At 48.1% G+C, this 26,749-nt stretch overlaps 1 protein-coding gene across 1 annotated transcript; it reads left to right on the plus strand.

Moving 5' to 3' along the window:
- The first annotated feature begins 8,393 nt into the window (after positions 1 to 8,393).
- LOC125449660 (extracellular matrix protein 1) lies at positions 8,394 to 26,072 on the plus strand. Its single transcript, XM_048525507.1, has 6 exons — positions 8,394 to 8,556; positions 15,710 to 16,107; positions 18,814 to 19,230; positions 21,042 to 21,262; positions 22,046 to 22,133; positions 25,834 to 26,072. Exons 1-6 carry the CDS (start codon positions 8,490 to 8,492, stop codon positions 25,975 to 25,977), a joined length of 1,335 nt encoding a protein of 444 aa, XP_048381464.1. The 5' UTR covers positions 8,394 to 8,489; the 3' UTR covers positions 25,978 to 26,072.
- Positions 26,073 to 26,749: the final 677 nt, after the last annotated feature.

A 26,749-nucleotide genomic window follows, 5' to 3' on the forward strand; every position in this document is an offset into this window, starting at 1 on the left:
ATTTTGGTGGCCAGCTGATGCCCAGAAACACACACACATGTTAAGGAAGGGAAGGGAGAAGTGAAAGTGGGGTGGAAATTGAAAGTGAAATCAATAAACATTTCCAATTCTGGATGAGGGAAGGAAGCAGCACTGATGATATCCTTGATATACTGGAGAAAGGGTTGTGGATAGGAGCTGGAACAGGGAATGTTTTACACTCCCTACAAAGAGACATGCCTAACTCAGGCCAATGTGGGTACCTAGCCTTATCTAACCTGTCTTCATCAGCGCATCCCTCCAGCCCGGGCAGCATCCTGGCGAATTTCCCCTGTCGCCTCTCCAGTGCAACCACATCCTTCCTACAGTGTGGGGACCAGAACACTGCATTAGCTGCGGCCTAACTAAGGTTATAGACAGCTCCATCATAAACCCCCTAGCTCTTGTATTCAGTGTCCTGACTAATAAAGGCAAGAGTCCCATTTGCTACCTTAACCACCCTATGTGCCAGCTCTGCATCTATGGGGCTTGCACACTGGGGTCTCTCTGATACCCTGTAACTATCTGGGTCCTACCATTCAACATGTACTCCCTTGCCTTGTCTGTCCTCCTGAAATGCAGCACCTCACACTTTTCAGGATTAAATTCCATTTGCCACTGTTGAGCCCATCTGACCAGGCTGTCGATATCATCCTGCATTGCACGGTTTCTGTCCTTACTATTTACTACTTGTGATATCAAGGCCAGTGGGATTGCTGGGGGTGTAGCTTCCTCTTGCTGGACAGCAATAAAACTAGGGCAGCATAAAGAGCTTATGAATAGTGGCTCTCCCACATAGGGTGGGGATGATGACAATTTGTCTCCCGTGGAGTTCTCAGGTTGTGAATCTCTCTTTCCCAAATGGTCGTGGAGACCAGGGCACTGAATATTTTTAAACCTGAGGGAAGCACGTTTTAGAATCCTTACGATATGGAAGCAGGATATTTGGACCATTGAGTCCACACTGACCCTCCAAAGAGCATTCCACCCAGGCCTGTAACCCCATATTCCCCATGGCTAACCCACCTAGCCTGATAGAGAAGGGAGTCAGAATAGCATTCAGGACACAGTCAGATCAGCTGAGATTTCATCCAATGGCAGAGCTCACTCGAGGGGCTGAATGGCCTCTTCCTCATTTGTAGACAGAGGTGGAGGGGAGCAAGCAGCTGGTATCTGATTGTCCAGCAAGAGCTTCCACAATGAAGGTATTTGGTGGGGTGCCGTCAAAATGAAGGCTGCTTGGCAGACAGCTTGTCTGTGCACTGTGACATCCAGCTCTTCTGGCTCTTCACTGCTCACTGTCCCATGGACTGAGGTGAACTCTGGAATCACTTCCTGGCATTGCCGAAGAAACGAACCTCCTCCTTTCAGAGCATGGAAATTCTGAGAAAATGTGGAGTAAAGTCTCACTGTGATCCCGCAGGGAGTCACAGATTCCTACAGCATGGAAACAGGTCCATCAGTCCAACCAGTCCATAGTGACCATGTTCCCAAACTAAACTAGTCCCACCTGCCTGCACCCGACACATATCCCCCCCAAACCTTTCCTGTTCCTGTCCTTATCCAAATGCCTTTTAAACGTTGTAACTGTACCCACATCCACCGCTTCCTCAGGAAGTTCATTCCACACAGGGCAACCAGAATGGGGCACAGCATTTCAGAAGAGCCCTCAACAATGTTCAGTACAACCTCGACATGACGTTCCCAACTCCGATACTCAAAGGACCAAGCAATGAAGACGTTCGTGCTAAGTGCCTTTGTAACAGACCTGAAATGTTAACTCTGATCTTTTCTTTTTCACAGATGCTGCCAAACCTGCTGAGCTTTTGCAGCAACATCTGCTTTTGTTCCTGATTTCCCATCGGCTTGTTTTCTCTTTTTTTTCCCCTTTGGCTCTTTTTCCTTTTACTTTGTTTTCTTGTTAAGCCTGGAAGGTGTTGGGCAAAGGAGGAGACCTCCAGCGGCAGCCACAGTTCTTTTGACCTTTTTAACCATCCTGTCTACCAGTGTCATATGTTTCAAAGAATTATGTACCTGAACTCCTAGGTCTCTCTGTTCTAAAACACTGCCCAAGGCACGACTTTTAATAGTTTAAGTTTTGTCTTTGTTTGTTTTAATAAAAATGCAATACCTCACATTTATTCAGAGTGAACTCCATCTGCCTCTCCCCAGCCCATTGACCCAATGGATCAAGATCTCTTTGTAACATGAGATAATCCTGTTCACTGGCCACGATACCTCGGCCCACCCCATCCTGTAACCGTGCGGTGATTTATATGTTCTTCCCCTTCTCCTGATGTTTTGTTTGGCTTGCTGTCAGTATTTGACATGATTTAGGTTCCTGTGATACAGCATGGCAGTTCTTTCCCCACACCACTTGCAGCAATGTCCCCTCACATCCCACTGAATTAATCTTTTGAAATGTGAAAGCTGATGAAGGAACTGTCTAGTCCTACCAGCTGTCCCCCTGTTACTGTTTCTCCTAAAGCCTTGTGCAATCTTGGTAAGCCTATGTTACCTCACTCGTGTTGGCTGGTTCCTGGGCAGTGGTGTGGTATTGCTATCAATGTTGAACCAGTGCGTGTCTCTGATCTTAGAACTGGAAAACAAATGAGAACCGGGTGTAGGAGACAGCACGAACTGAAGATACTGGAGTCAGAGTCGATACAGTGCAGAGCTGGAGGAACACAGCAGGTCAGGCAGCATCAGAGGAGAAGGGAAGCTGACATTTCGGGCCAGGACCCTTCACCCGAACTTCTGACACTGACCTGCTGTGTTCCTCCAGCTCCACACTGTATCGACTGAGTACCAGGCATATTGTTACTCTGTCAGCTTGGGGAGGGACTTGCTGCTGGAAGCAACCGGAGATCTCCAGCATAGAAATAGGTCCTTCAGCCCATTGAGTCTGCACTGGTCAAAAACCCCCTAACTGTTCTAATCCCGCTTTTCAGCACTTGGCCCATTGCCTCCTTGAAATAGTACATGTGCATCTAAATTTGTCTTCAATGTTATGAGGGTTTGTGCTTCTATCATGCACACAGTCCGTGAGTTCCAGATTGCCATAACCCATTGGCTTTTTTTCCAAGATGGCGGCAGAGTAGGTCAGCTGGGCCCAGGGCTTGTCTGCTCCCATCGGCTGTTTTCTCTTTTTTTCTTCTTTGGCTCTTTTTCTTCTAACTTTGCTTTCTGTTTAAGCCTGGAAGTTGGTGGGTGAAGGAGGAGACCTGCAGCGGCAGCCACGCCAGATTGAGCCAGACACAGCTCCAGCCCAACACAGGATCTGCCAGTGAGCGAGGAGCAGATCCTGGGCTGACACTCCTGGCCCAGGCTGGCAGGCTAGGCCAAGGCTCCAGGGCTGTGGCTAGGCCCCGGAGCCTGAACAAGGATAAGTGGTGGTTTGGCGCAGAATCATGGTCTTGTTCCAACATGGAGGTCTTCACCTTCAGCTTCCAGGTATTCCAGGGGCCTGGCTAGCAGCCTTGTCTGGGAAGGGCATTCTCGGCCTGGCATGGCAGTCACCTTTGGTGGGGGCTTCCAGCCCAGTATTCCAGCAGCCTGGCAGAATGGCGGTATCGTCTTGGCTGTGTCTTCAGGGTATTCCACAGTTCCTAAGTCAGCATTCCTCAAACACAGGAGCCATTAACTGAACTGTGGTGAACTTTGTGTTAATTTTAGTTTATCTTATTGTGATGTATGATGCCTGTCACTGATGTAGGTGCCGTAGAGGGATGACTGATAAAACATTTCACTATATTTTTCATGTCAAGTTACACGTGGCAATAAATTTCCATTCCAGCCTGTGGGCGAAAGATTTTTCCTTACAATCCTCTCGCAACCTCCTGCCCCATTCCTGAAATTGATGTGTGCTCCCCCCAGCCCTGGTCATTGACCCTTCCAAAATGTATCTCCCCGTCTGCCCTATCTATACCCGTCATCATTTTATCCTCAATCATGTCACCCCTCTCCCATCCTTCAGTCTCCTCTGCTCTAAGGAAAACAATCCCAGTCTGTCCAATTTCTCTCCGTCACTGAAACTCTCCAACTCCCCCCCCCCCCCCCACCCCCGCCGCCCCGCAGCCAGTACAACATCCTGGTAAATCTCCCTCTGCACCCTCTCTCAGTGTTATCACATCCCTGCTAATAACATAGATTTCAGAACTTTAAAAGTGGAGGTGAGGGGAAATCTGTGGGCAAACAGTAGTGATGATTCTGGAGCTAAGGTATGTAACTAGAGTTGAGGCAAGAGTCTTTTTTTAACTGGATAGCAGCAAGAGCTCAGGCTGCTGAACAGCTTCCTCTTCTTCCCATGGAGCTCGTTACCATCGCATCATTGTGCAGAGGAACAAAGGTTTTTTTTGGTGTATTTTCCTGGTTTGATTCTGCCCTTCCTCCATACAACACCCTTCCAAAAAAACAAAATGCCATTGAACAGGTTGTTCAGCTCACTGGCAGGACTGGTTATTAATTTACTCGTTCCTGCCCTCAGTGAAACTAATTGTTTTGTAGATAAAATTTGGTCAACATTGCACGAGCTCTTTAGTTAGGCCACACATGGAATATTGTGTGCAGTTCTGCTTGCCACGCTCCCAGCAGAACCTGGAATGCTTCGGAGAAAAGGTTTACCAAAATGATTTCTGAAGAAGGGTCCCGACCCAAAATGTCAACTTTCCTGCTCCTCTCATGCTGCCTGGCCTGCTGTGTTCCTCCAGCTCCACACACCGTGTTATCTCTGACTCCAGCATCAGCAGTTCTTACTATCTCTGTTACCAAAACGTTGCCTGGTCTGGAGGGTTTCAGTTAGGTGGAGAGGTTGGATAACTTGGATTGCTTTCACTGGAAAGACGGAGGCTGAGGGCCAACCTGATAAAGGTCTACAAAATTATAGAGGCATAGATAGGGGTGGAGTCTCAGAGGCTTTCGTCCCAGGGTTGAAACGTCGACTACAAGAGGCCACAGGTTCAAGGTGAGAGGGGAAAGTTAAGGGGAGAAGTTTTTCACACAGACGGTGGGTGCCTGGGACTCTGCTCTAGAGGAGATGGCACACTTTATTTAAGGTGTATCTTGAGAGACGCATGAACAGGAGGCGAACAGAAGGCTAGAAACTGGACGTGGACAATAAGTGGCAGGTTTAAATAAGGATTAGAGTCAGTGCAGACTTGGTGGGCTGAAGGGGCCAGTTCCTGTGCTGTATTGGATTGGATTGTATTTATTCAGTCCTCACTCACTTACTGTATTGTTCCTTTCCAAGCCAAGTGTTAATGATGTGGACCTGGACTGTAGGTCAAGATCACTTGACTCTGCCGATGTTTGGTTGAAGCTGTAGGGCCACACAAAAGCCGAAGAGCTTCATGCCTCTCCAGAAGTTGCTGCCATGCACACCTTGGACCTTCACAAGGGGACATTGTTTCTGGTGTAACGGCAGTCACTTCTGAGTCAGACATGGGCTGACAAGTAGCAAGTAACATTCAAGCCACACAAGTGCCAGGCAGTGAGCACCTCCAGCAAACTGAATCTAACCATCTCCTTGTCACCATCACCGAATTCACCACTATCGCCATCCTGGGGCTTACCATTAACCAGAAACTGAGCTGGACCCAGCCATGTCAATACAGTGGCTGCAAAAGGAAGGTCAGAGGCTGGGAATCCTGCAGGGAGTAACTCCCCTCCTGACTCCCCAAAGCCCTCCAAGTCCCACCATCGTCAAGGCACAAATCAGGAGTGTGCTGCAACATTCCCCACTTGCAGCTCCAACAACATTCAACAAGCTCAACGCCACAAGGGCAAAGCATTTCCTCCCACTTTGATTGGCTCCACATCCATAAACATCCACTCCCTCCACCACCGACACACAGTAGCAGCAGAGTGTATCATCCACAAGATGCGCTGCAGAAGTTCACCAAGGCCCCTTAGGACAGGATCTTCCAAACCTATCTCCACCCCTGATATATGAGACATTGGGGCAGCATGGTGGCTCAGTGCCTCATATTGCCAAAGACGTGGGTTCAATTCCAGCCTTGGGACCATGTGTGGAGTTTGCACATTCTCCCTATGTATGTGTGGGTTTCCTCTGGGTCCTCCAGTTTCTTCCCACGTGCGTAGGTTAGGATGGATTGGCCATGCCTGACTGCCCTGTAGTGTGCAGGGATATGTAGGTTCAGTGGGTTCCACATGGGAAATGCTGAGTTACAGGGATAGGGTGGGATGCTCTTCAGAGGGTCAGTGTGGACGTGATGGGCTGAATGGCCTGTTTCTAGAGATTCTAAATAGGAACACCACCTCTAGCAGGTTCCCCTCCAAAAGACCCACCAGGAAATATATTGGCTGTTCCTCCAGTGTTCAGATCCCAGAACCCCCTCCATACTGGCACTGTGGATTTCCTACAGCAGTGGTTCAAGAGGGCAGCGAGAAATGGGTGATAAATGTTTTCTCCAATAACATTGCCATGGAAGATTGTCACCAAGTGCAGAAAACATTTGAACAAAGAACAAAGAAAATTACAGTACAGGAACAGGCCCTTCGGCCCTCCAAGCCTGCACCAATCCAGATCATCTTTCTAAGCCTGTTGCCTATTTTCCAGGGATCTGTATCCCGCTGCTCCCTGCCCGTTCATGTATCTGTCTAGATACATCTTAAATGATGCTATCATGCCCGCCTCTACCATCTCCACTGGCAATGTGTTCCAGGCACCCACCACCCTCTGCGTAAGGAGCTTTCCCCGCATGTCTCTCTTAAGCGTTTCCCCTCTCACCTTAAAATTGCGACTCCCAGTAATTGTGTCCCCCACTCTGGGAAAAAGGTTCTTGCTATTCGCCCTGTCTACACTTCTCATGATTTTTGTAGACTATTTGGAAAGATATTACCTTATGTCCCTCTGAGGAAGTTGTTGACACCATGGAGGGCGAGGTTGTCATGGCAGATTTGGATCTCAAGGCCACAGTGGAAGAGCTCAGTAACGCCACTGCCTTGCTTGCACTGGACACACCTCCAGGCACTGAAGCTGTACACACACTGGAAACATTTCTGTTCTAGCAGCAGGGACAGGCAGTGCCTCAGGGGATGGAGACTGTAACCCCGGTCAAGAACAGGGGTGACCACCATCATCTCAGCTTACAAGGTCGAAGGTTGCCATAAAAGAATCATTAGCAGCACTTATAAACATACTTCTCCACTCCAAGAGAGGTCCTGAGGTCAACAGCTTACAACCGACAAAACTATTTTTGTGTGTTTTTCTCTGCTAATTCTCTTGAACATTTAAGCTTGATGCACTCCATGGTTGAAGAGCTCGCTAACATTAATTGTCAAGGCTCAATGGATTGAAAATTGTGATAGTGAATGGAGTCCTGAGCCATCGAGACAGCTGGAGCGAGAGATGGAAATCTTCCCTGCGTTGTGAAGGTAACTCAGAGTAAGGGGTCACTCATTTAAGAAGAGATGAGGGAGAGTTTCTTCTCTCAGAGCGCAGTGAATTCTTTAGAACTGTCAAGGCAGCGTTGATAAGGGATTCAAGGCAGACAAATTTTAGACAGTAAAGGAATCCCAGGATATGGGGATAAAGCAGGAAAATGGTTCAGCCACTTTTGGAGTATTGAGTGCAATTCTGGTCTCCCTGATATAGGAAGGATGTTGTGTAACGAGAAAGGGTTCGGAAAAGATTTACGAGGATGTTGCCAGGGTTGGAGGGTTTGAGTTGTAGGAGAGGCTGAATAGACCGGGGCTATTTTCCCTGGAGCATCTGTGGCTGAGGGGAAGACCTTACAGAGGTGTATAAAATCATGAGGGACGTGGAGAGAGTGAATAGCCAAGGTCTTAGCCCCCAAGGTAGGGGGGTGTCCAAAACTAGAAGGAACATAGGTTTAAGGTGAGAGGAGAAAGATTTAAAAGGGGCCTGAAGGGTAACTATTTCACACAGAGGGTGGTGTGTGTATGGAATGAGCTGCCAGAGGAAGTGGTGGAGGCTGGTACAGTTGCAGCATTTAAAAGGCATCTGGATGGGGACATGAATAGAAAGGGTTTAGAGGGATATGGGCTGAATGCGACTAGATTAGTTTACGATTTATGGTTGGCAAAGACAAATTGGACTGAAGGGTCTGTTTCCGTGCTGTACATCTCGATGACTCTATGGCTAATAAGATGAGGATAATCAGATCAGCCACAGAACAGACTCGCTGGGCTGAATGGTCTACTTTTATTCCTATGACTTTTTGTCTTAGCTGGTTATTTCATTCAGAGGTGCTGAGTGATTCAAATCTCAGAAATTACAACAGTGCATTGAGAAATATAGGAATGAGAACTAATGTTCGCAACACTAATCTGTGTTTTGCAATCAGGGAGGAGTTACAATAAGATCACACACACCCCACAGAGTCTGTCAGAAGGGTAGAACACACATTAAATTCTCACCACTGCAGCTCACACAGACAGTTGGACTGAGAAGAAATCCAGGATCTCGAATTATTCAAGGAGAGGACAAAATGTGGGTCCATCTGTTCATTACTCACTTCCTCCTGCTCCTCCACATCTCTTCTACCACTGAACATCGTAAGTGTCTCGAAATTTATTTTTCTGCTAAAGACTGACAGTGCAAATATTGTTGTTGTGGCTGCAGGGTTCGTATGGGGAGCAGGATATGGTCCAAGAAGATTGTCGGAGGATTGACAGGGAGACAAAGTCTGATGATTTTTGACTGAAATCTCAGAGTCTGTCTTGCCTCCTGGAACTGCAGACCTCACCCCCCAGGAAAAACCTGATTGGGAAATGGGATATATTTTACACTCGATGTAGATTCTCTCGATTGATGAACAGGGGTCTGGGGGAGTTGTTTTTAAAGAAAAACAGAAAATGTGGGATAAGCTCAGCAGGGCTGTAGGATCTGTGCAGAGAGAGAGAGAGAAAAACTGAGTTTAACGTTTTGAGTACAATCTGACTTTTCAAGAATGAGGGGGTTACATCCAAAAGGGAAGATTGGGACATAGGATCATTCCAAAGATTTTTTCTTTTTATATTGGAAACTGGAATCTTGAGTGATTCCACCAGACCTTTAGCCCACTATGCTTTCATCAGTCTATCTATTCTACTCCTTTTTTCCCCCAGGGATTCCCCCATAGCCTCGAGGGTTTTAGCCTCCACCATTATTTCTGACAGTGATTCTCTCCATCCTGAGGGTGAAAGATTAGTTCCTCAAGTCCCCTCTAAACCTCCTGCACATCACCTTTAAAACTGTCCTCAGTTTTTGATCCTCTATTAAACAGGAAATGTTCTCCCTATCTATGCTCCTTATAATTTTATTACATCTCAAATCTCATGTCCCTCAGTTCTCGCTGCTCTAAGGAAAACAAACGCAGCCTGTAGTGAGCTGAAAGACTCCAGCCCAGGCGACTTCCTGGTGAATCAGCATTCATATCAACTTCTTACCTACTGGGATTGACATACTGCTGTCAGTGGGGAGCCCATCCTTACTCCACTTCAAAGACCACAGCAGAAATTTAGGCTGAGACTCTCAGTTCAGAAATTTTGGGCGGTCAGCACTGAGGGAGCAGGCATTGTTGGACGGTCAGAGCTGAGGGAGTGCTGCACCGTCGGAGGGTCAGAGCTGAGAGAGTTGTTGTTGGAGGGAGTGGACACTGTCGGAGGCTCCTTTCAGATTGAACATCCTTTGGCAAATAAGTTGCAGACTGGTAGCAGCACTCTCCCCTGCCTCTGACATTAGGATCAGAATATCTAGTGATGATTACACTGTCCTTTCTGTGTGCATGTGTGTGTATGCATGTATTTGTGTGTGTGTGTGTGTGTGTGTGTGTATGCGTGTGTGCGTGTGTGCATGTGTGTGTGTGTGTTTGTGTGTGTGTGTATGTGTGTTTGTGTGTGTGTGTGCATGTGTGTGTGTGTGTATGTGTGTGCGTGTGTGTGTGCATGTGTGTGTGTATGCGTGTTTGTGTGTGTGTGTGTATGCGTGTTTGTGTGTGTATGTGTGCATGTGTGTGTGTGTGTGTGTGTGTGTGTGTGTGTGTGTGTGTGTGTATGCGTGTGTTTGTGTGTGTGTATTGGGGGCCAGGGGCACTATATTTGCTGAAGTGTAACACTGACTTCACCTCAAAACATTGTGAAAATGCTTTGGACTGTTCTAGGTTTATAAATGACACTTTATGAAGTTATGCTGGGTGTGGTATTCACCTATTATTGCCCCTGTCTGTTTGTGTTGATGATGACTATGACAGGAACCTGTTATACGACGAGCAGGTTCTGCAGAAGGGATTTATACTGCAATCAGACTCTGCAGGGAGTCTTTGATGTGTGAAGGTTTACTGTTTGGATCATGGGCACGGATTGCACTGAATGCAGGAAATCTTTTGATTACTCCATCGATGACTCAGTCATTGTTAATCTCCAAGTTTATACAGCTCCACTTCTGCAAATGTTCACTCACTCGCTCTCATCCTGATAAGACCATAAGTCGCAGGAGTAGAAATTAGGCCATCCGGCCCATTGAGTCTGATCCACCATTCAATCCTGGCCGATAAGTTCCTGAACCCCATTCTCCTGTTTTCTCCCTGTAACCCTTGATCCCTTTGATAATCAAGAGCCTATCTATCTCAGTCTTAAATGTACTCAATGACCTGGCCCCCACAGCCTTCTCTGGCAGTGAATTCCATAGATTCACCCCTCTCTGGCTGAAGAAGTTTCTCTTTATCTCCATTCTAAAAGGTCTTCCCTTTACTCTAAGGCTGTGCCCTCGGGTCTTAGTCTCTCCCACCAATGGAAGCATCTTCCCACTGTTTACGACATTCAGCATTCTGTAAGTTTCAATCAGATCCCCCCACATCCTTCTAAACTCCAATGAGTATAGTCCCAGAGTCCTCAAACATTCCTCACATGTTAAGCTTTCCATTCCTGGGACCATTTTCGTGTGGCAGTGCCAGGATTGGACTGGGGTAGACAAAGTCAGAAATCACACGACATCTGCTCATGGACACATAAACTGGTGTCATGTGATTTCTGACCCTGTCTCAACCCCTCCAATTTCACTGCTCAGAGGAACAGGAAGGAAGTTGTTTAATATTCCAAGCCGGCTCTGCCATTTAACTGCAATGATACTTTTATTTGTTCCAACACTTGTTAAGCGAACCACCCCTACCTCCCTCCTGCACCATGCCTGCCAGAGCCCCGAGAATTAAAGCACTCTGCTACGCTGTAATCAAACTCCCAGGAAACTGATTCCCCCGTGATCTCTGTAGCTGCAGTTTAAATCAATGACCACATTTATGTTCATGCCCTTGTTTTCAAATTAAATTAATGACTCCCTCCCTATCTCTGTCAACCTCTCCCTATGTGTCACCTTCTCCACCCCCTCCCTATCTCTGCCACCTCCTCCAGCCCATACACCCCCTCCCTATCTCTGTCACCCCTTTAGCACCTACACCCCCTCCCTATCTCTGTCACCCCCTCCAGCCCCCTACACCCCATCCCTATCTCTGTCACCCCCTCCAGCCCTATACCCCCTCCCTATCTCTGTCACTCCCTCCATCCCCCTACACCCCCTCCCTATCTCTGTCACCCCCTCCAGCCCCCTACACCCCCTCCCTATCTCTGTCACCTCCTCCAGCCCCCTACACCCCCTCCCTATCTCTGTCACCTCCTCCAGCCCTCTACACCCCCTCCCTATCTCTGACACTCCCTCCATCCCCCTACACCCCCTCCCTATCACTGTTACCCCCTCCATCCCCCTACACTCCCTCCCTATCACTGTTACCTCCTCCAGCCCCCTACACCCCCTCCCTATCACTGTCACCTCCTCCAGCCCCCTACACCCCCTCCCTATCTCTGTCACCTCCTCCAGCCCCCTACACCCCCTCCCTATCTCTGTCACCTCCTCCAGCCCTCTACACCCCCTCCCTATCTCTGACACTCCCTCCATCCCCCTACACCCCCTCCCTATCACTGTTACCCCCTCCATCCCCCTACACTCCCTCCCTATCACTGTTACCTCCTCCAGCCCCCTACACCCCCTCCCTATCACTGTCACCTCCTCCAGCCCCCTACACCCCCTCCCTATCACTGTCACCTCCTCCAGCCCCCTACACCCCCTCCCTATCTCTGTCACCCCCTCCAGCCCCCTACACCCCCTCCCCATCTCCGTCACCCCCTCCATCCCCCTACACCCCCTCCCTATCTCTGTCACCCCCTCCAGCCCCCTACACCCCCTCCCTATCTCTGTCACCCCCTCCAGCCCCCTACACCCCCTCCCTATCTCTGTCACCCCCCACAAACTTCCCAGGTCTCTGCTCTCCTCCTGTTCTGACCTTTCTTGATAGCCATCGCTGTGCCACTGGGGGCCATACCTTCCGCTGCCTGTGGGCCAATCTCTGGAATGTCCTCCTTAGGTATCTCCACATCTCTTTGTGCTCCTTGAAAATACTGTGTAAAGGTGATGAATGTGGGCCATTGTAAGATGGCGGAGATTGAATTAGCAAGGAAGTTTTGGAGGGGTATATGGCAGACATGGTGGGGAAATTTGCTGTTGGCCTAGGTTTAGGAATCATATTTTCTGTTGTTTTTAAGAGGCATATTCTGCCTATTAGTTTTGATGCATGTGCAGGTGTGGGAATGGCATGTGCTAACAGCCAGAATGATTTACAGTCTCCATGTAATACGCAAGGAAAATTTGTCAAAGTGCGTACAGAACCTGTTGAAGAAATAACTTGTCAGATGGTAACACACCAAATGACTTCTTCTTTATTAGCTGCATGCTTGGAGAATTGACCTGTGGCTTTTAACTACTCGACAGGGCACGTCTGATACAGGTGGTTACAGTTGCATTTTTCACACTAAGTCATACTTTGCTGTTGTCCAATAATATTTTGATCACGTGCCTTAACAACACAATAAAGCAATCACCTTATGACATTTTGTTAATATGTTATCTGTTCTATTCTTAGCTGCCATCAGCCTAGGCATGGTTTTGCAGTTAGAGACATTCAGCTCTCTGCTACGCAAGTACAGCTTTTGTTGAAGCTAAGTGTGATTTCAAGCTCCAGCTACCGGACTATCAGCATAACATTTTCTCCTTAAAACCTTACTGCGTGTTTAGAAGTTTCTGTTTTTCGATGACCTGGAATTTTCTGTAGTTTAGCATTGACTTGTGGATGTGTCTCGCTGCACTCTACTGTCACCGAATTGACTCCTTCCACAAACCAATCTTCTCAGCATGATTTTCCCAGCCCCAACACTTTGTGCAGAGCACCACTCCCTTGTGGATCAGTTCTGTCTGTGTGCAATTAATAGAAATTCTACTGATGCAGTGTGTTCAATTTCACTTCTCAAAGTTGTCCATTAAAATTGTTATTGATAAAAACAGAAAAAAATAGTGACTTCTTTGACTACACTGTGATAATATCCTGCCCTTGCAGTTTCTGTTTGGCCCACACACATGGGAAGAGACTGGGCAAGTTTCACTCAAGCATGTTGGGAAAGAAAGGTGGCTCGGTGGCGAGAACTATTGCCTCACAGCACCAGAGACACAACTTCGATTCCATTCTTGGGCAACTGTCTGTGTGGAGTTTGCACGTTCTCCCTGTGTCTGCATGAGCTTCCTCTGGGTGCCCTGGTTTCCCACCATGGTCTAAAGGTGTTTAGGTTAGGTGGATTGGCCGTGCTAAATTGTTGCAGATTGACTATGGATGTATAGGTTAGGTGGATCAGTCATGGGAAATGCAGGGTTACAAGGATTGGGTGGGATGTCTTTGAAGGGTTGGTGTGGACTTGATGGGCCAAATAACCTGCCTCCACACTGTAGGGTTTCTTCGTTCAGACTGCTATTATAATCCAGGGAATGTTCATAACCCTGTGAGGATGCTGTGGCTTTAAGAGGTTATTTTGCATTGTTTTTGTTGTAAAACAGAGGTTGTAAGACAGAGGTACCAAGCAGTTATAGACACATAGAGATATACAGCATGGTGACTAGCTAATAAATCTATTCCTATGTGGCCCATGTCCCTCGAAACCCTTCCCATTTTCATATCCATCCAAATACCTTTTAAATATTGTAATTGTACCAGCCCCCACCACTTCCTCTGGCAGCTCATTCCATACACACACAGCCCTCTGTCTGAAAAAGCTGCCCCTCAGGTCCCTTTTAAATCATTCCCCTCTCACCTCAAAACCCATGCCCCTCTAGTTTTGGGCTCCCCCACCCCAGGAAAAAGATCTTGTCTATTCACCCTATCCATATTTCTCATAGTCTTATAAACCTCTACAAGGTCACCCCTCAGCCTCTGATGCTCCAGGGAAAATAGCCCCAGCCAATTCAGCCTCTCCCTGTAGCTCAAGCCCTCGAAACCTGGCAACATACTTGTAAATCTTTTGTGAACCTTTGAAGTTTGACAACATCTTTCCTGTAGCAGGGAGACCAGAATGAATGCAGTATTCCAAAAGTGGCCTCACCTCCCCTCCCTATCTCTGTAACCTGTTCCATACACCCCCTCCCTATCTCTGTAACCCCCTCCAGCCCCTACACCCCCTCTCTATCTCTGTAAACCCCTCCACCCTCTACACCCCCTCCCTATCTCTGTAACTCCCTCCAGCCCCTATACCCGCTCTCTATCTCTGTAAACCCTTCCACCCGCTCCCTTTCACTGTCACCTCCGCTATCACTACACCCTTCCTTATCTTGGGTAGCCATGTCTGGCCCCTACTCACCCTTTCTATCTCTGTTGACTCCTCCATCCCCTACAGCTGCAACATAACTTCCCAACTCCTGTACTCAATGCACTGACCTATAAAGGTAAGCATACCAAATGCCGCCTTCACTAACTTACCACCCTGTGACTCCACTTTCAAGGAACTATGAACCAGCGTCCAAGGGCTCTTTGTTCAGCAACACTGCCCAGGACCTTACCATTAAGCATACAAGTCCTGCCCTGATGAGCCTTTCCCAAATGCAGCACCTCATATTTATCTAAATTAAGTTTCATCTGCCACTCCTCAACCCATTGGCCCATCGACCAGAACCAGAGACTAAACAGCTTGTGGGGGCCTTGGAGACAGTAAAGACTGCAGATGCTGAAAGCTTGATTCAACAGCTGTGAAGCTGGAAAAGCACAGCAGGTCAGACAGCATCCAAGGAACAGGAAAGTCAATGTTTTGGGCTTTGGGTTTTTTTAAATTGGAACAATAGAAACAGCCTGGCTGGGTGTGACCAGCTCTCACAGAACCAGGATTTCTAGGTTTTTTTAGTTTTCAGGTTTAGCTCTAAGCAGTTGCTGTTGTGGACCCGAAGAATTGGACACTATTTTTGCCCTCTCTTAATTACAGCTAAAGCCTGGGGCTTCTCTCTCTAGGCTGCTTGATTGCACAAGACAAAATCTGATTTCTGAGTTTGCCTTTTTGCCAAAGAGTGTGTTTTAGGCATATTGGAATAGTTCATTAGTGATAGTTATAGTAACTATTGTTTCTGTTAAGTTTTCCAAAAGAGTTAAGGTAATCTAAATTTCTTTTTCTTTAGTTGTATTTCATTTAAATAAATTGAGTTTTTCTTAACTCCGAGCAGTTGCAATGCCTTGGGAACACAGCATGTTACATTTGCCTTAAAAATAAGAAAAAGTTAAGGCCTAGGCTAATATCTTAAAATAATTTGAGGGAGCCTGGTCTGGTCTGGTCATTATAATGAAAATGCGTTTTTATTTTTGATTCATCATAGATGGTGAACATACTAAGACACACGGTGATGTAACAGGACCCCACAGCATACTGCAACGTCAAAACTATCCAGCAATGGCTTCCTTCAAGCCCCATAGACACCCAGCCAGGTCAGGTTGTAAAGATGTGCACGCATGTCCAAAAGCATTAAAGCATAGGCACAGCAACCAGCACAAATACAAGGTCACCTTCCCCCTGGCACGTCCCAGTGCTGCCAACATCAATGATGTCTGTCATTACCATGGGCAAAGGAGGGCGCACAGTCAAACACAGCTCCCGAAAACTGGTTTCGCCAATTTACACCGACAGATTAAAGCAGTAGACAGGATGGAGAAGGGCTACAGGAACTGTTGTCACATGTCGAGTGAAGAACACAGATTGGCGTGCTCATTGGAAGTGGTGAGTTATTTATCAACCTGCTGTTCGACCTTGTTAGATCCGGCACTTATTCCACCCCAGACATTAACACTCCACTGTGTTTTCTTCATTTTATATAATTATTTCTAAACACAAGCAGTTCTGACACTCCCTCTCTCTGTAACCTTTTCCATACACCCCTCCCTATCTCTGTAACCTTTTCCACACACCCCTCCCTCTCTCTGTAACCTTTTCCACACACCCCTCCCTCTCTCTGTAACCTTTTCCAAACACCCCTCCCTATCTCTGTAACCTTTTCCACACACCCCTCCCTATCTCTGTAACCTTTTCCATACACCCCTCCCTCTCTCTGTAACCTTTTCCAAACACCCCTCCCTATCTCTGTAACCTTTTCCATACACCCCTCCCTCTCTCTGTAACCTTTTCCACACACCCCTCCCTATCTCTGTAACCTTTTCCACACACCCCTCCCTCTCTCTGTAACCTTTTCCAAACACCCCTCCCTATCTCTGTAACCTTTTCCAAACACCCCTCCCTATCTCTGTAACCTTTTCCATACACCCCTCCCTCTCTCTGTAACCTTTTCCAAACACCCCTCCCTATCTCTGTAACCTTTTCCACACACCCCTCCCTATCTCTGTCACCTTTTCCACACACCCCTCCCTCTCTCTGTAACCTTTTCCACACACCCCTCCCTATCTCTGTAACCTTTTCCACACACCCCTCCCTATCTCTGTAACCTTTTCCACACACCCCTCCCTATCTCTGTCACCTTTTCCACACACCCCTCCCTATCTCTGTAACCTTTTCCACACACCCCTCCCTATCTCTGTAACCTTTTCCACACACACCTCCCTCACTCTGTAACCTTTTCCACACACCCCTCCCTCTCTCTGTAACCTTTTCCACACACCCCTCCCTCTCTCTGTAACCTTTTCCACACACCCCTCCCTATCTCTGTAACTTTTTCCATACACCCCTCCCTCTCTCTGTAACCTTTTCCAAACACCCCTCCCTCTCTCTGTAACCTTTTCCAAACACCTCTCCCTCTCTCTGTAACCTTTTCCAAACACCCCTCCCTCTCTCTGTAACCTTTTCCACACACCCCTCCCTCTCTCTGTAACCTTTTCCAAACACCCCTCCCTCTCTCTGTAACCTTTTCCAAACACCCCTCCCTCTCTCTGTAACCTTTTCCACACACCCCTCCCTCTCTCTGTAACCATTTCCAAACACCCCTCCCTATCTCTGTAACCCCCCGTCCAGCCCCTACACCCCCTCTCTATCTCTGTAAACCCCTCTACCACCCCCCCCCCCATTTCACTGTCACCTCCGCTATCCCTGCACCCTTCCTTATCTTGGGCAGCCATATCTGGCCCCTACTCACCCTTTCTATCTCTGTTGACTCCTCCATCCCCTACACTCCCTCCCTATCGCTGTCCCTTCCTCCGGCCTCTACACATCCCCATCTCTGTGACATCCTTCAGCCACTACATCCCTCCCTGTCTCTGTCACCGTCCTCCAATTCTGGACTATTGCACATTTCCCATCACTCCACATTGTAAGCCATGCCTGCAGCCACCTGGAGCACTGAGCCCTGGTCCCTCAACCTCTTGACTTCTGCCTAGAGGTGATCCTTGGGTAACCAGCCCTGCTTATATGCTCCTGAGATGCTGCTGGTCCTGCTGTGTTCATCCAGCCTCACATTTTATTATCTTGGATTCTCCAGCATCTGCAGTTCCCATTTTCACTTCCTCTCACCCATCCCTTCCTCCCACCCCAAGCCGCACCTCCATCTCCTACCTACTAACCTCATCCCACCTCCTTGACCTGTCCGTCTTCCCTGGACTGACCTATCCCCTCCCTACCTCCCCACCTATACTCTCCTCTGCACCTGTCTTCTTTTCTCTCCATCTTCAGTCCGCCTCCCCCCCCTCCCTATTTATTCCAGAACCCTCTCCCCATCCCCCTCTCTGATGAAGGGTCTAGGCCCGAAACGTCAGCTTTTGTGCTCCTGAGATGCTGCTTGGCCTGCTGTGTTCATCCAGCCTCACACTTTATTATCTTGGATTCTCCAGCATCTGCAGTTCCCATTATCACTGATTATATGCTCTATGTCTTTGTTAGAATGGGAAAAAGACATTCTGCCAATCACACAAATACACGATGTAGGAAATGAATTTCAGTGCTAGTGTGATACCAGGCAACTATGGAGGCTGTACAGCAAAGATTGGCCAATTTATCAAACAACAAGCATTTGGTCATTCTCAACAAGCAGTTATTGACTGGACCCAATCGTCTTCTAGTTGCCAAACACTCTACACCGCATTAGGTGTGATTCTGAAATTAGATGACATTTGTTGAATAATCCTGAGCGTGCCCAGTATTATACTGACAACAAATTCACGATTGTCAATGTTTCGCACTTGCACATACTAAAATCTATGTATATTAATTATTTGCAGACAGATGGAATATGTACAGGCAATGCACTTGTTCAACTGAACAAGATAGATGATAGCCATTTTCTGATTCATTTCTCAGGGCAATTCCTTGACCAATCACAGTCAACCTGCCTGATTTGAAATTTAAACAAAGCCTGGCAGTTGTCTGTCAGTCATTGATAGCCAGTGCATTTTTAATGGTGTCTTGTCTGGCTCTGTCAAAGGGCCTATGGTGTTGAGGCTGTAACAGTGCTGCCATGAAATTCTGCCTAATTTCTCCCAACAGTGGAAAAGGGAACTGCATCACTATTGTGAGATGGAGAAGTCAATTAAAACCAAGCAGTATCATTGTTGCTTGAAGGGCAATGAAAGATACAACTGCTTTGAGAATGATGCTCGTCACCACAGCTACACTGATGACATTCGGCAGGGAAGGAACAGACATAGTGTTGCCGGTCGTGATAACGTCCCCATGTCGACCATGTCATTGCCAAATGTCATCTTCCCTCCGGGAGAACCCAACAGGGACAACATTCACAACATCTGTAGCCTGAGGAAGATCCGGCCACGATACCCACCTGGGACCCTGCCACTGACAGGCTACCATGAGCTGACTCTTCGGGCTAAGGTGACTGATCAGCTAGAGGCCAACTACGAGAAATGCTGCATTGCACACAACAAATTGGGGTGTGCACATAAACAGGTAAGGAACTCAGGGAGAGGGCATTGCCCTTGCAGAGCCTCAGGTGGCTGACAGCTCCTTCTGGTGGTTATCACCATCTGCTTAATTTTTCACGGAGGCACAAGGAGGCAGGTTCGCAATCTACTCCCAGATTTCGGTGTAAAGTCCTGGTCAACATTTCCACTGCTGTCACTGAGGGAGCACTGCACTGTCAGAGGGTCAACACTTAGGGAGCGGGCATTATCAGAGGATCAGGGCTGAGGGAGTGGGCACTGTCGGAGGGTCAGCGCTGAGGGAGTGGGCACTGTCGGAGGGTCAGCGCTGAGGGAGCACCACATTGTCAGAGGATCAGTGCTGCACTGCCGGAGAGTCAGTGTTGAAGGAGCAGGCACTATTGGAAGGTCAGTGCTGAAGCAGTGGGCACTGTTGGAGGGTTAGTACTGAGGGAGTGCCGCATTGTTGAAGGGTCAGTGCTGAGGGAGTGCCGCATTGTTGAAGGGTCAGTGCTGAGGGAGTGCCGCATTGTTGAAGGGTCAGTGCTGAGGGAGTGCCGCATTGTTGAAGGGTCAGTGCTGAGGGAGTGCCGCATTGTTGAAGGGTCAGTGCTGAGGGAGTGCCGCATTGTTGAAGGGTCAGTGCTGAGGGAGTGCCGCATTGTTGAAGGGTCAGTGCTGAGGGAGTGCCGCATTGTTGAAGGGTCAGTGCTGAGGGAGTGCCGCATTGTTGAAGGGTCAGTGCTGAGGGAGTGCCGCATTGTTGAAGGGTCAGTGCTGAGGGAGTGCCGCATTGTTGAAGGGTCAGTGCTGAGGGAGTGCCGCATTGTTGAAGGGTCAGTGCTGAGGGAGTGCCGCATTGTTGAAGGGTCAGTGCTGAGGGAGTGCCGCATTGTTGAAGGGTCAGTGCTGAGGGAGTGCCGCATTGTTGAAGGGTCAGTGCTGAGGGAGTGCCGCATTGTTGAAGGGTCAGTGCTGAGGGAGTGCCGCATTGTTGAAGGGTCAGTGCTGAGGGAGTGCCGCATTGTTGAAGGGTCAGTGCTGAGGGAGTGCCGCATTGTTGAAGGGTCAGTGCTGAGGGAGTGCCGCATTGTTGAAGGGTCAGTGCTGAGGATAGCTGATTCCCTCCCTCCCATTTATGATGGCTGGCTTTTTATTTCAGATTTATTAAGCCAATTTTAATAGCTTGAGCTATAATGAGGATTTCAACCCTTGTTCCTTGAGGCATTTGCCTGGCATTGTGGACTACTATCACTCCCTGACCTTCTCCTCCTCACGCTGCACTGAGTTCACCTTGTCATTTTGTCCTAAATTCTCTTTCCTTTTTTCCCCTGTTATGTTATGGTGGAAGCACTGTTATTATGAAGCTTTTATGTCTTCATTTTTCTAATTTATGTCTGTAATTTTGTATTTCTGAATTTCCGTAATGCTGGCCTTTAGCGCCTTAAGTGGTGATGTGTTAAAGAAAAGGGGCACGGTGGCCCAGTGATTAGCACTGCTGCCTCACAGAACCAAAGACCCAGGTTCAAGTTCAGCCTGGAGTTTGCATGGCCTCCCAGTGTATGTGTAGGTTTCCTACCACAGCCCAATGATGTGCAGGTTAGAGTGGATTAGGCGTGGGAAATTGTCCCACAGTGTCCAGGGATGTGCAGGCTGAGTGGGTTAGCCACTGGAAATGTGGGGATAGGGTGGGTCTGGGTGGGATGTTCTTCAGAGGGTCAGTATGGTTTTGATGGGCTGAACTGCCTGCTTCCACACTGTAGGGGATTCTATGTTTCTTTTCATTGTACTTATGTGAGTACGTGTGACAGTAAAGCTAATTCAATTCAATTCTTGCAGTGGAAGCAGATGCTGCTTGAATACTGTGCCAACAAATTATCTGCAAAGAACTTGGATGATCATTGCTGCTGGAAGAAAGAGGATGAATTGTTCACTTGCTTCAGAAACATTGCTCCTTTCCCCAAATACGATCACGAGATAAAGACCATCAGTCTGGTAAATGTGACAGACAATACTCTGCTCACACTGTGTCAGAAACATTTCAAATCACTGACCAGAAGGTGAGTGGCGAATCTATTTGATAAAGTTTGGGTGAATTGGCTTTTAATGAAGGGCAGAGTCAGTTTTGAGCAATGAACTACTGTTTATCCCACAGTCTCCAGTGAATATTCCTATTTAAGGGATGATAAATGTTCTAAAGCTCCCTCTACACTGTTCCACCGGGACCCCCAACACACACAAACACACACACACACACACACACACACACACACACACACACACACACACACACACACACACACACACACACACACACACACACACACACGAAATCCAGGAAAGGGGCGGAACAGGGTTAGAGTAAAGCTCTCTCTATACTGTCCCCATCAAACACTCCCAGGACAGGGGCAATACCGGGTAAAGCTCTCTCTACATTGTCCTTCCATCAAACGTCTCCAGGACAGGGCAACACAGGGTTAGATACGGAGTAAAGCTGTCTCTACATGTTCCCATCAAGCACTCCCAGGTCAGGGACAGCACAGGGTTAGATGCAGAGTAAAGCTCCCTCCACACAGTCCCCATCAAACACGCCCAGAAAAGATGCAACAATGAAGGGATTTGCCTTTCTGACGATGGCACTGTTCAGTAAACTGACTGTTAAACTTAATCAGGGTATCACTCGGGTGTTAAAGGTTATGAACTGCACTGGTTACCCTAGGTGGGAGGCATGGAGAGCTATATGGGGTATATAACCCGACAATATAAGGAGAATGGGGAAAGGAAATATTTAGAAACTAAATTGTTTATTGTTTGAATTACACTGATAGTTTTTATACCTCCAGGCCTGTATCTAAACTATTGACGATGATACGAAGTGACTGCTGCCCCCATAGCAATCCAAAGCAAAGATTTCACTGCGGAGCGGAGAAGGTCAGAATATATCTTCTTTCATGATTTCTTCTTTCCCTCCCCCAGTAGCACTTTTAATGGTGCTGGCTGCCTATCTGACTGTGTCGTGCATCATAGACAAGATCAATCCATCTAGGAAGCAAATACTTTGCTGATACCAATCTCATCCACGTGGAAGCTGCCTGCAAGGGGAGCTGGTCTATCCCAGCACACACTCATAGTTTTAGTAAATAGCTAGGTACAGTCAGAAAAGACATGGTGATCACACTCAAATTATTGAGTCATGGAGTTGTACAGCATAGAAACAGACCTGTAGGTCCAACTAATCCATGCCAATCAGATAGCTGAAACTGATCTAGCCACATTTTCCTGGGTTTGGCCCATGTCCCTCTAAACCGTTCCTACTCATGTACCCATCCCGATGCCTTTTAAATGCTGTAACTGTACCAGCCTCCACCACTTCCTCTGGCAGCTCATTCCACACACGCACCACCCTCTGTGTGAAATAGTTACCCCTCAGGTCCCTTTTAAATCTTTCCTCTCTCACCTTAAACCTGTGCTCCTCTAGTTTTGGACTCACCTCAACCCAGGAAAAAAGACTCTTCAACTGCCTCATGATTTTCAAACCTCTAAAAGGTCACCCGCTCAGCCTCCGATGTTCCCGGGAAACAGCCTAGTCAATCTGTCTCTATAGCTCAAACTCTCCAACCCTGGCAACATTCTTGTAAATCTTTTCTGAACTCTTTCAAGTGTGACAACATCTTTACTATAGCAGGGAGACCAGAACTGAACACAGTATTCCAAAAGTGGCCTAAAGCACGTCATGTGCAGCCGTGACATGACTTACCAACTCTTAGTTAAACAATTTGGTTATGTCTAGCTTAACCTCAGCATCGTGCTGAATTGAATTGGCCAGTTGAACGTTACCCAGCTCAGCAGCCAGTACAATCTTGACAAAGGGTGTAAACCTGAAACGTCGACTTTCCCGCTCCTGTGATGCTGCCTGACCTGCTGTGTCCCTCCAGCTCCAAGCTGTATTGACTCCAACTCCAGCATTTGCAGTTCTTGCTGTCTCTGTGTAGAAACTGCCTGTAGGATAGCCCAGTGCTGTCACCTAGTGTCCATGATCAGTTAGCAAATTATGACAGGGACTTGGAAACACGAGTGGAAGTGGCTGCCCTGCAGTTAAACAATGAGTGTTTTCCCCTCCACCCTCAGTTCAGTTCTAATCCATCTTAATCAACGGGACAAAAAGATTCCCATCACAATAGACAACAGAAAAATATCACTAGTTGATTTGGAGTATCTTCAACAGGCCTCAGAAATGGAAGCATTCCACAATATCGAAATACAGCAGCTCTTCCTGCTATGACGATGTCAAGAGAACTTTATTGTGTTTTGAACCCTGTGCTGTCCCTGCCCTGGGAGTGTTTGATGGGGGGGACAGTGTAGAGGGAGCTTTACTCTGTATCTAACACCATGCTGTCCCTGTCCCTGGGAGTGTTTGATGGGGGGGACAGTGTAGAGGGAGCTTTACTCTGTATCTAACACCATGCTGTCCCTGTCCCTGGGAGTGTTTGATGGGGGACAGTGTAGAGGGAGCTTTACTCTGTATCTAACCCTGTGCTGTCCCTGCCCTGGGAGTGTTTGATGGGGGGGGGGACAGTGTAGAGGGAGCTTTACTCTGTATCTAACCCCGTGCTGTCCCTGCCCTGGGAGTGTTTGATGGGGGATAGTGTAGAGGGAGCTTTACTCTGTATCTAACCCCGTGCTGTCCCTGCCCTGGGAGTGTTTGATGAGGGACAGTGTAGAGGGAGCTTTACTCTGTATCTAACCCCGTGCGGTCCCTGCCCTGGGAGTGTTTGATGAGGGACAGTGTAGAGGGAGTTTTACTCTGTATCTAACCCCGTGCTGTCCCTGTCCTGGGAGTATTTGATGAGGGACAGTGTAGAGGGAGCTTTACTCTGTATCTAACCCCGTGCTGTCCCTGCCCTGGGAGTGTTTGATGAGGGACAGTGTAGAGGGAGCTTTACTCTGTATCTAACCCCGTGCTGTCCCTGCCCTGGGAGTGTTTGATGGGGGGGACAGTGTAGAGGGAGCTTTACTCTGTATCTAACACCATGCTGTCCCTGTCCCTGGGAGTGTTTGATGGGGGGGACAGTGTAGAGGGAGCTTTACTCTGTATCTAACACCATGCTGTCCCTGTCCCTGGGAGTGTTTGATGGGGGACAGTGTAGAGGGAGCTTTACTCTGTATCTAACCCTGTGCTGTCCCTGCCCTGGGAGTGTTTGATGGGGGGGGGACAGTGTAGAGGGAGCTTTACTCTGTATCTAACCCCGTGCTGTCCCTGCCCTGGGAGTGTTTGATGGGGGATAGTGTAGAGGGAGCTTTACTCTGTATCTAACCCCGTGCTGTCCCTGCCCTGGGAGTGTTTGATGAGGGACAGTGTAGAGGGAGCTTTACTCTGTATCTAACCCCGTGCGGTCCCTGCCCTGGGAGTGTTTGATGAGGGACAGTGTAGAGGGAGTTTTACTCTGTATCTAACCCCGTGCTGTCCCTGTCCTGGGAGTATTTGATGAGGGACAGTGTAGAGGGAGCTTTACTCTGTATCTAACCCCGTGCTGTCCCTGCCCTGGGAGTGTTTGATGAGGGACAGTGTAGAGGGAGCTTTACTCTGTATCTAACCCCGTGCTGTCCCTGCCCTGGGAGTGTTTGATGAGGGACAGTGTAGAGGGAGCTTTACTCTGTATCTAACCCCGTGCTGTCCCTGCCCTGGGAGTGTTTGATGGGGGGGACAGTGTAGAGGGAGCTTTACTCTGTATCTAACACCATGCTGTCCCTGTCCCTGGGAGTGTTTGATGGGGGGGACAGTGTAGAGGGAGCTTTACTCTGTATCTAACACCATGCTGTCCCTGTCCCTGGGAGTGTTTGATGGGGGACAGTGTAGAGGGAGCTTTACTCTGTATCTAACCCTGTGCTGTCCCTGCCCTGGGAGTGTTTGATGGGGGGGGGACAGTGTAGAGGGAGCTTTACTCTGTATCTAACCCCGTGCTGTCCCTGCCCTGGGAGTGTTTGATGGGGGATAGTGTAGAGGGAGCTTTACTCTGTATCTAACCCCGTGCTGTCCCTGCCCTGGGAGTGTTTGATGAGGGACAGTGTAGAGGGAGCTTTACTCTGTATCTAACCCCGTGCGGTCCCTGCCCTGGGAGTGTTTGATGAGGGACAGTGTAGAGGGAGTTTTACTCTGTATCTAACCCCGTGCTGTCCCTGTCCTGGGAGTATTTGATGAGGGACAGTGTAGAGGGAGCTTTACTCTGTATCTAACCCCGTGCTGTCCCTGCCCTGGGAGTGTTTGATGAGGGACAGTGTAGAGGGAGCTTTACTCTGTATCTAACCCCGTGCTGTCCCTGCCCTGGGAGTGTTTGATGGGGGACAGTGTAGAGGGAGTTTTACTCTGTATCTAACCCTGTGCTGTCCCTGTCCCTGGGAGTGTTTGATGGGAGACAGTGTAGAGGAAGCTTTACTCTGTATCTCACCCCGTGCTGTCCCTGTCCTGGTGGATTCTGATGTCTCCAATCATTGATGCTAACATGACAAAATGAGCAACTGACTTGTTGCTGAGATTTCTGTTTGTGGTCATGGTGGAAAAATCACCGCAGCAAGTTACAATGAACCAAAAAACTCCAATGAGATGCCTTGCTGTCTGATTTTGTTTCCACAGAAACGGTCTTTCTTTTCCCGCTTGTGTGGCAGTCAGCATGGTACCCGGAAAAATCACCTGAATTGCTGCTCCCATGACATTGAGTCTTGCTTCAATTCTCTTTACCTGTCCAACATTACAGTGGCCGCTATGTATAATTTCTGAGTGTCGAGGGGAATCTTGTGGCTCAGTTGGTGATGGTTTTGAACAATTCAAGTATATAAAGTGAATGATTAAATGTCTTGATTTTCTGGTTTGTAGCTTCCACTTTTGATAAATTTTAGTATGTTTGAGGGATGCTCAATGGGTTCATTTTCATAGGCGTCTGTCCCTATCATGAGGTGAATTTGGGAAGGTAGCTGAATGATATGATGGACTGGACAGTGTGTTTAGCTGGTGATTACAGCCGCACAGAGTTCTCAGATCTTTGTGATATGTGAATATCTTTACAGTAGGCCAAGGTCAGAGACTGAGAGCACAAGGTGCAGAATCGGATGGAGCAATGAGGGGTGGAGATGCAAAGAAAAAGACAGAAATACTGAGGGACAGAGAGACATACAGGTTGAGGGGAAAACAGGCACATAGACAGAGGGACAGCGAGAGACGTACATACAGAGGACTGCGAGAGACATGTGCAGAGAGACAGAGAGACACACAGACAGAGGCACTGGAAGAGACACACAGAAGGGCAGAGAGAGACATACACAGAGGCACACAGAGAGATGCACATTCAGAGCGACAAACAGAGTAACACCTGCAGAGGCACTGAGAGAGACATACATACAGAAGGACAGAGAGAGACATGTGGAGGGACAGAGAGGCAAACAGATCAAGGGAAAAACAGACACATAGACAGAGGGAGAGAGAGAGACACACACACACAGAGGGATAGAGAGAAACACACACATACAGAGGGAGAGAGAGACACACACACATA

This window comes from Stegostoma tigrinum, chromosome 47 (assembly GCF_030684315.1).
Source record: "Stegostoma tigrinum isolate sSteTig4 chromosome 47, sSteTig4.hap1, whole genome shotgun sequence".
NCBI classification, from domain to species: domain Eukaryota; kingdom Metazoa; phylum Chordata; class Chondrichthyes; order Orectolobiformes; family Stegostomatidae; genus Stegostoma; species Stegostoma tigrinum.

Excerpts from the sequence above, each read along its gene's own strand:
- LOC125449660 (XM_048525507.1), top strand. The coding sequence starts at position 8,490 with ATGTGGGTCCATCTGTTCATTACTCACTTCCTCCTGCTCCTCCACATC. Across the intron at positions 19,231-21,041 it reads TGGGGTGTGCACATAAACAG|TGGAAGCAGATGCTGCTTGA; the intron begins GTAAGGAACTCA and ends CAATTCTTGCAG. Across the intron at positions 21,263-22,045 it reads TTCAAATCACTGACCAGAAG|GCCTGTATCTAAACTATTGA; the intron begins GTGAGTGGCGAA and ends TTATACCTCCAG.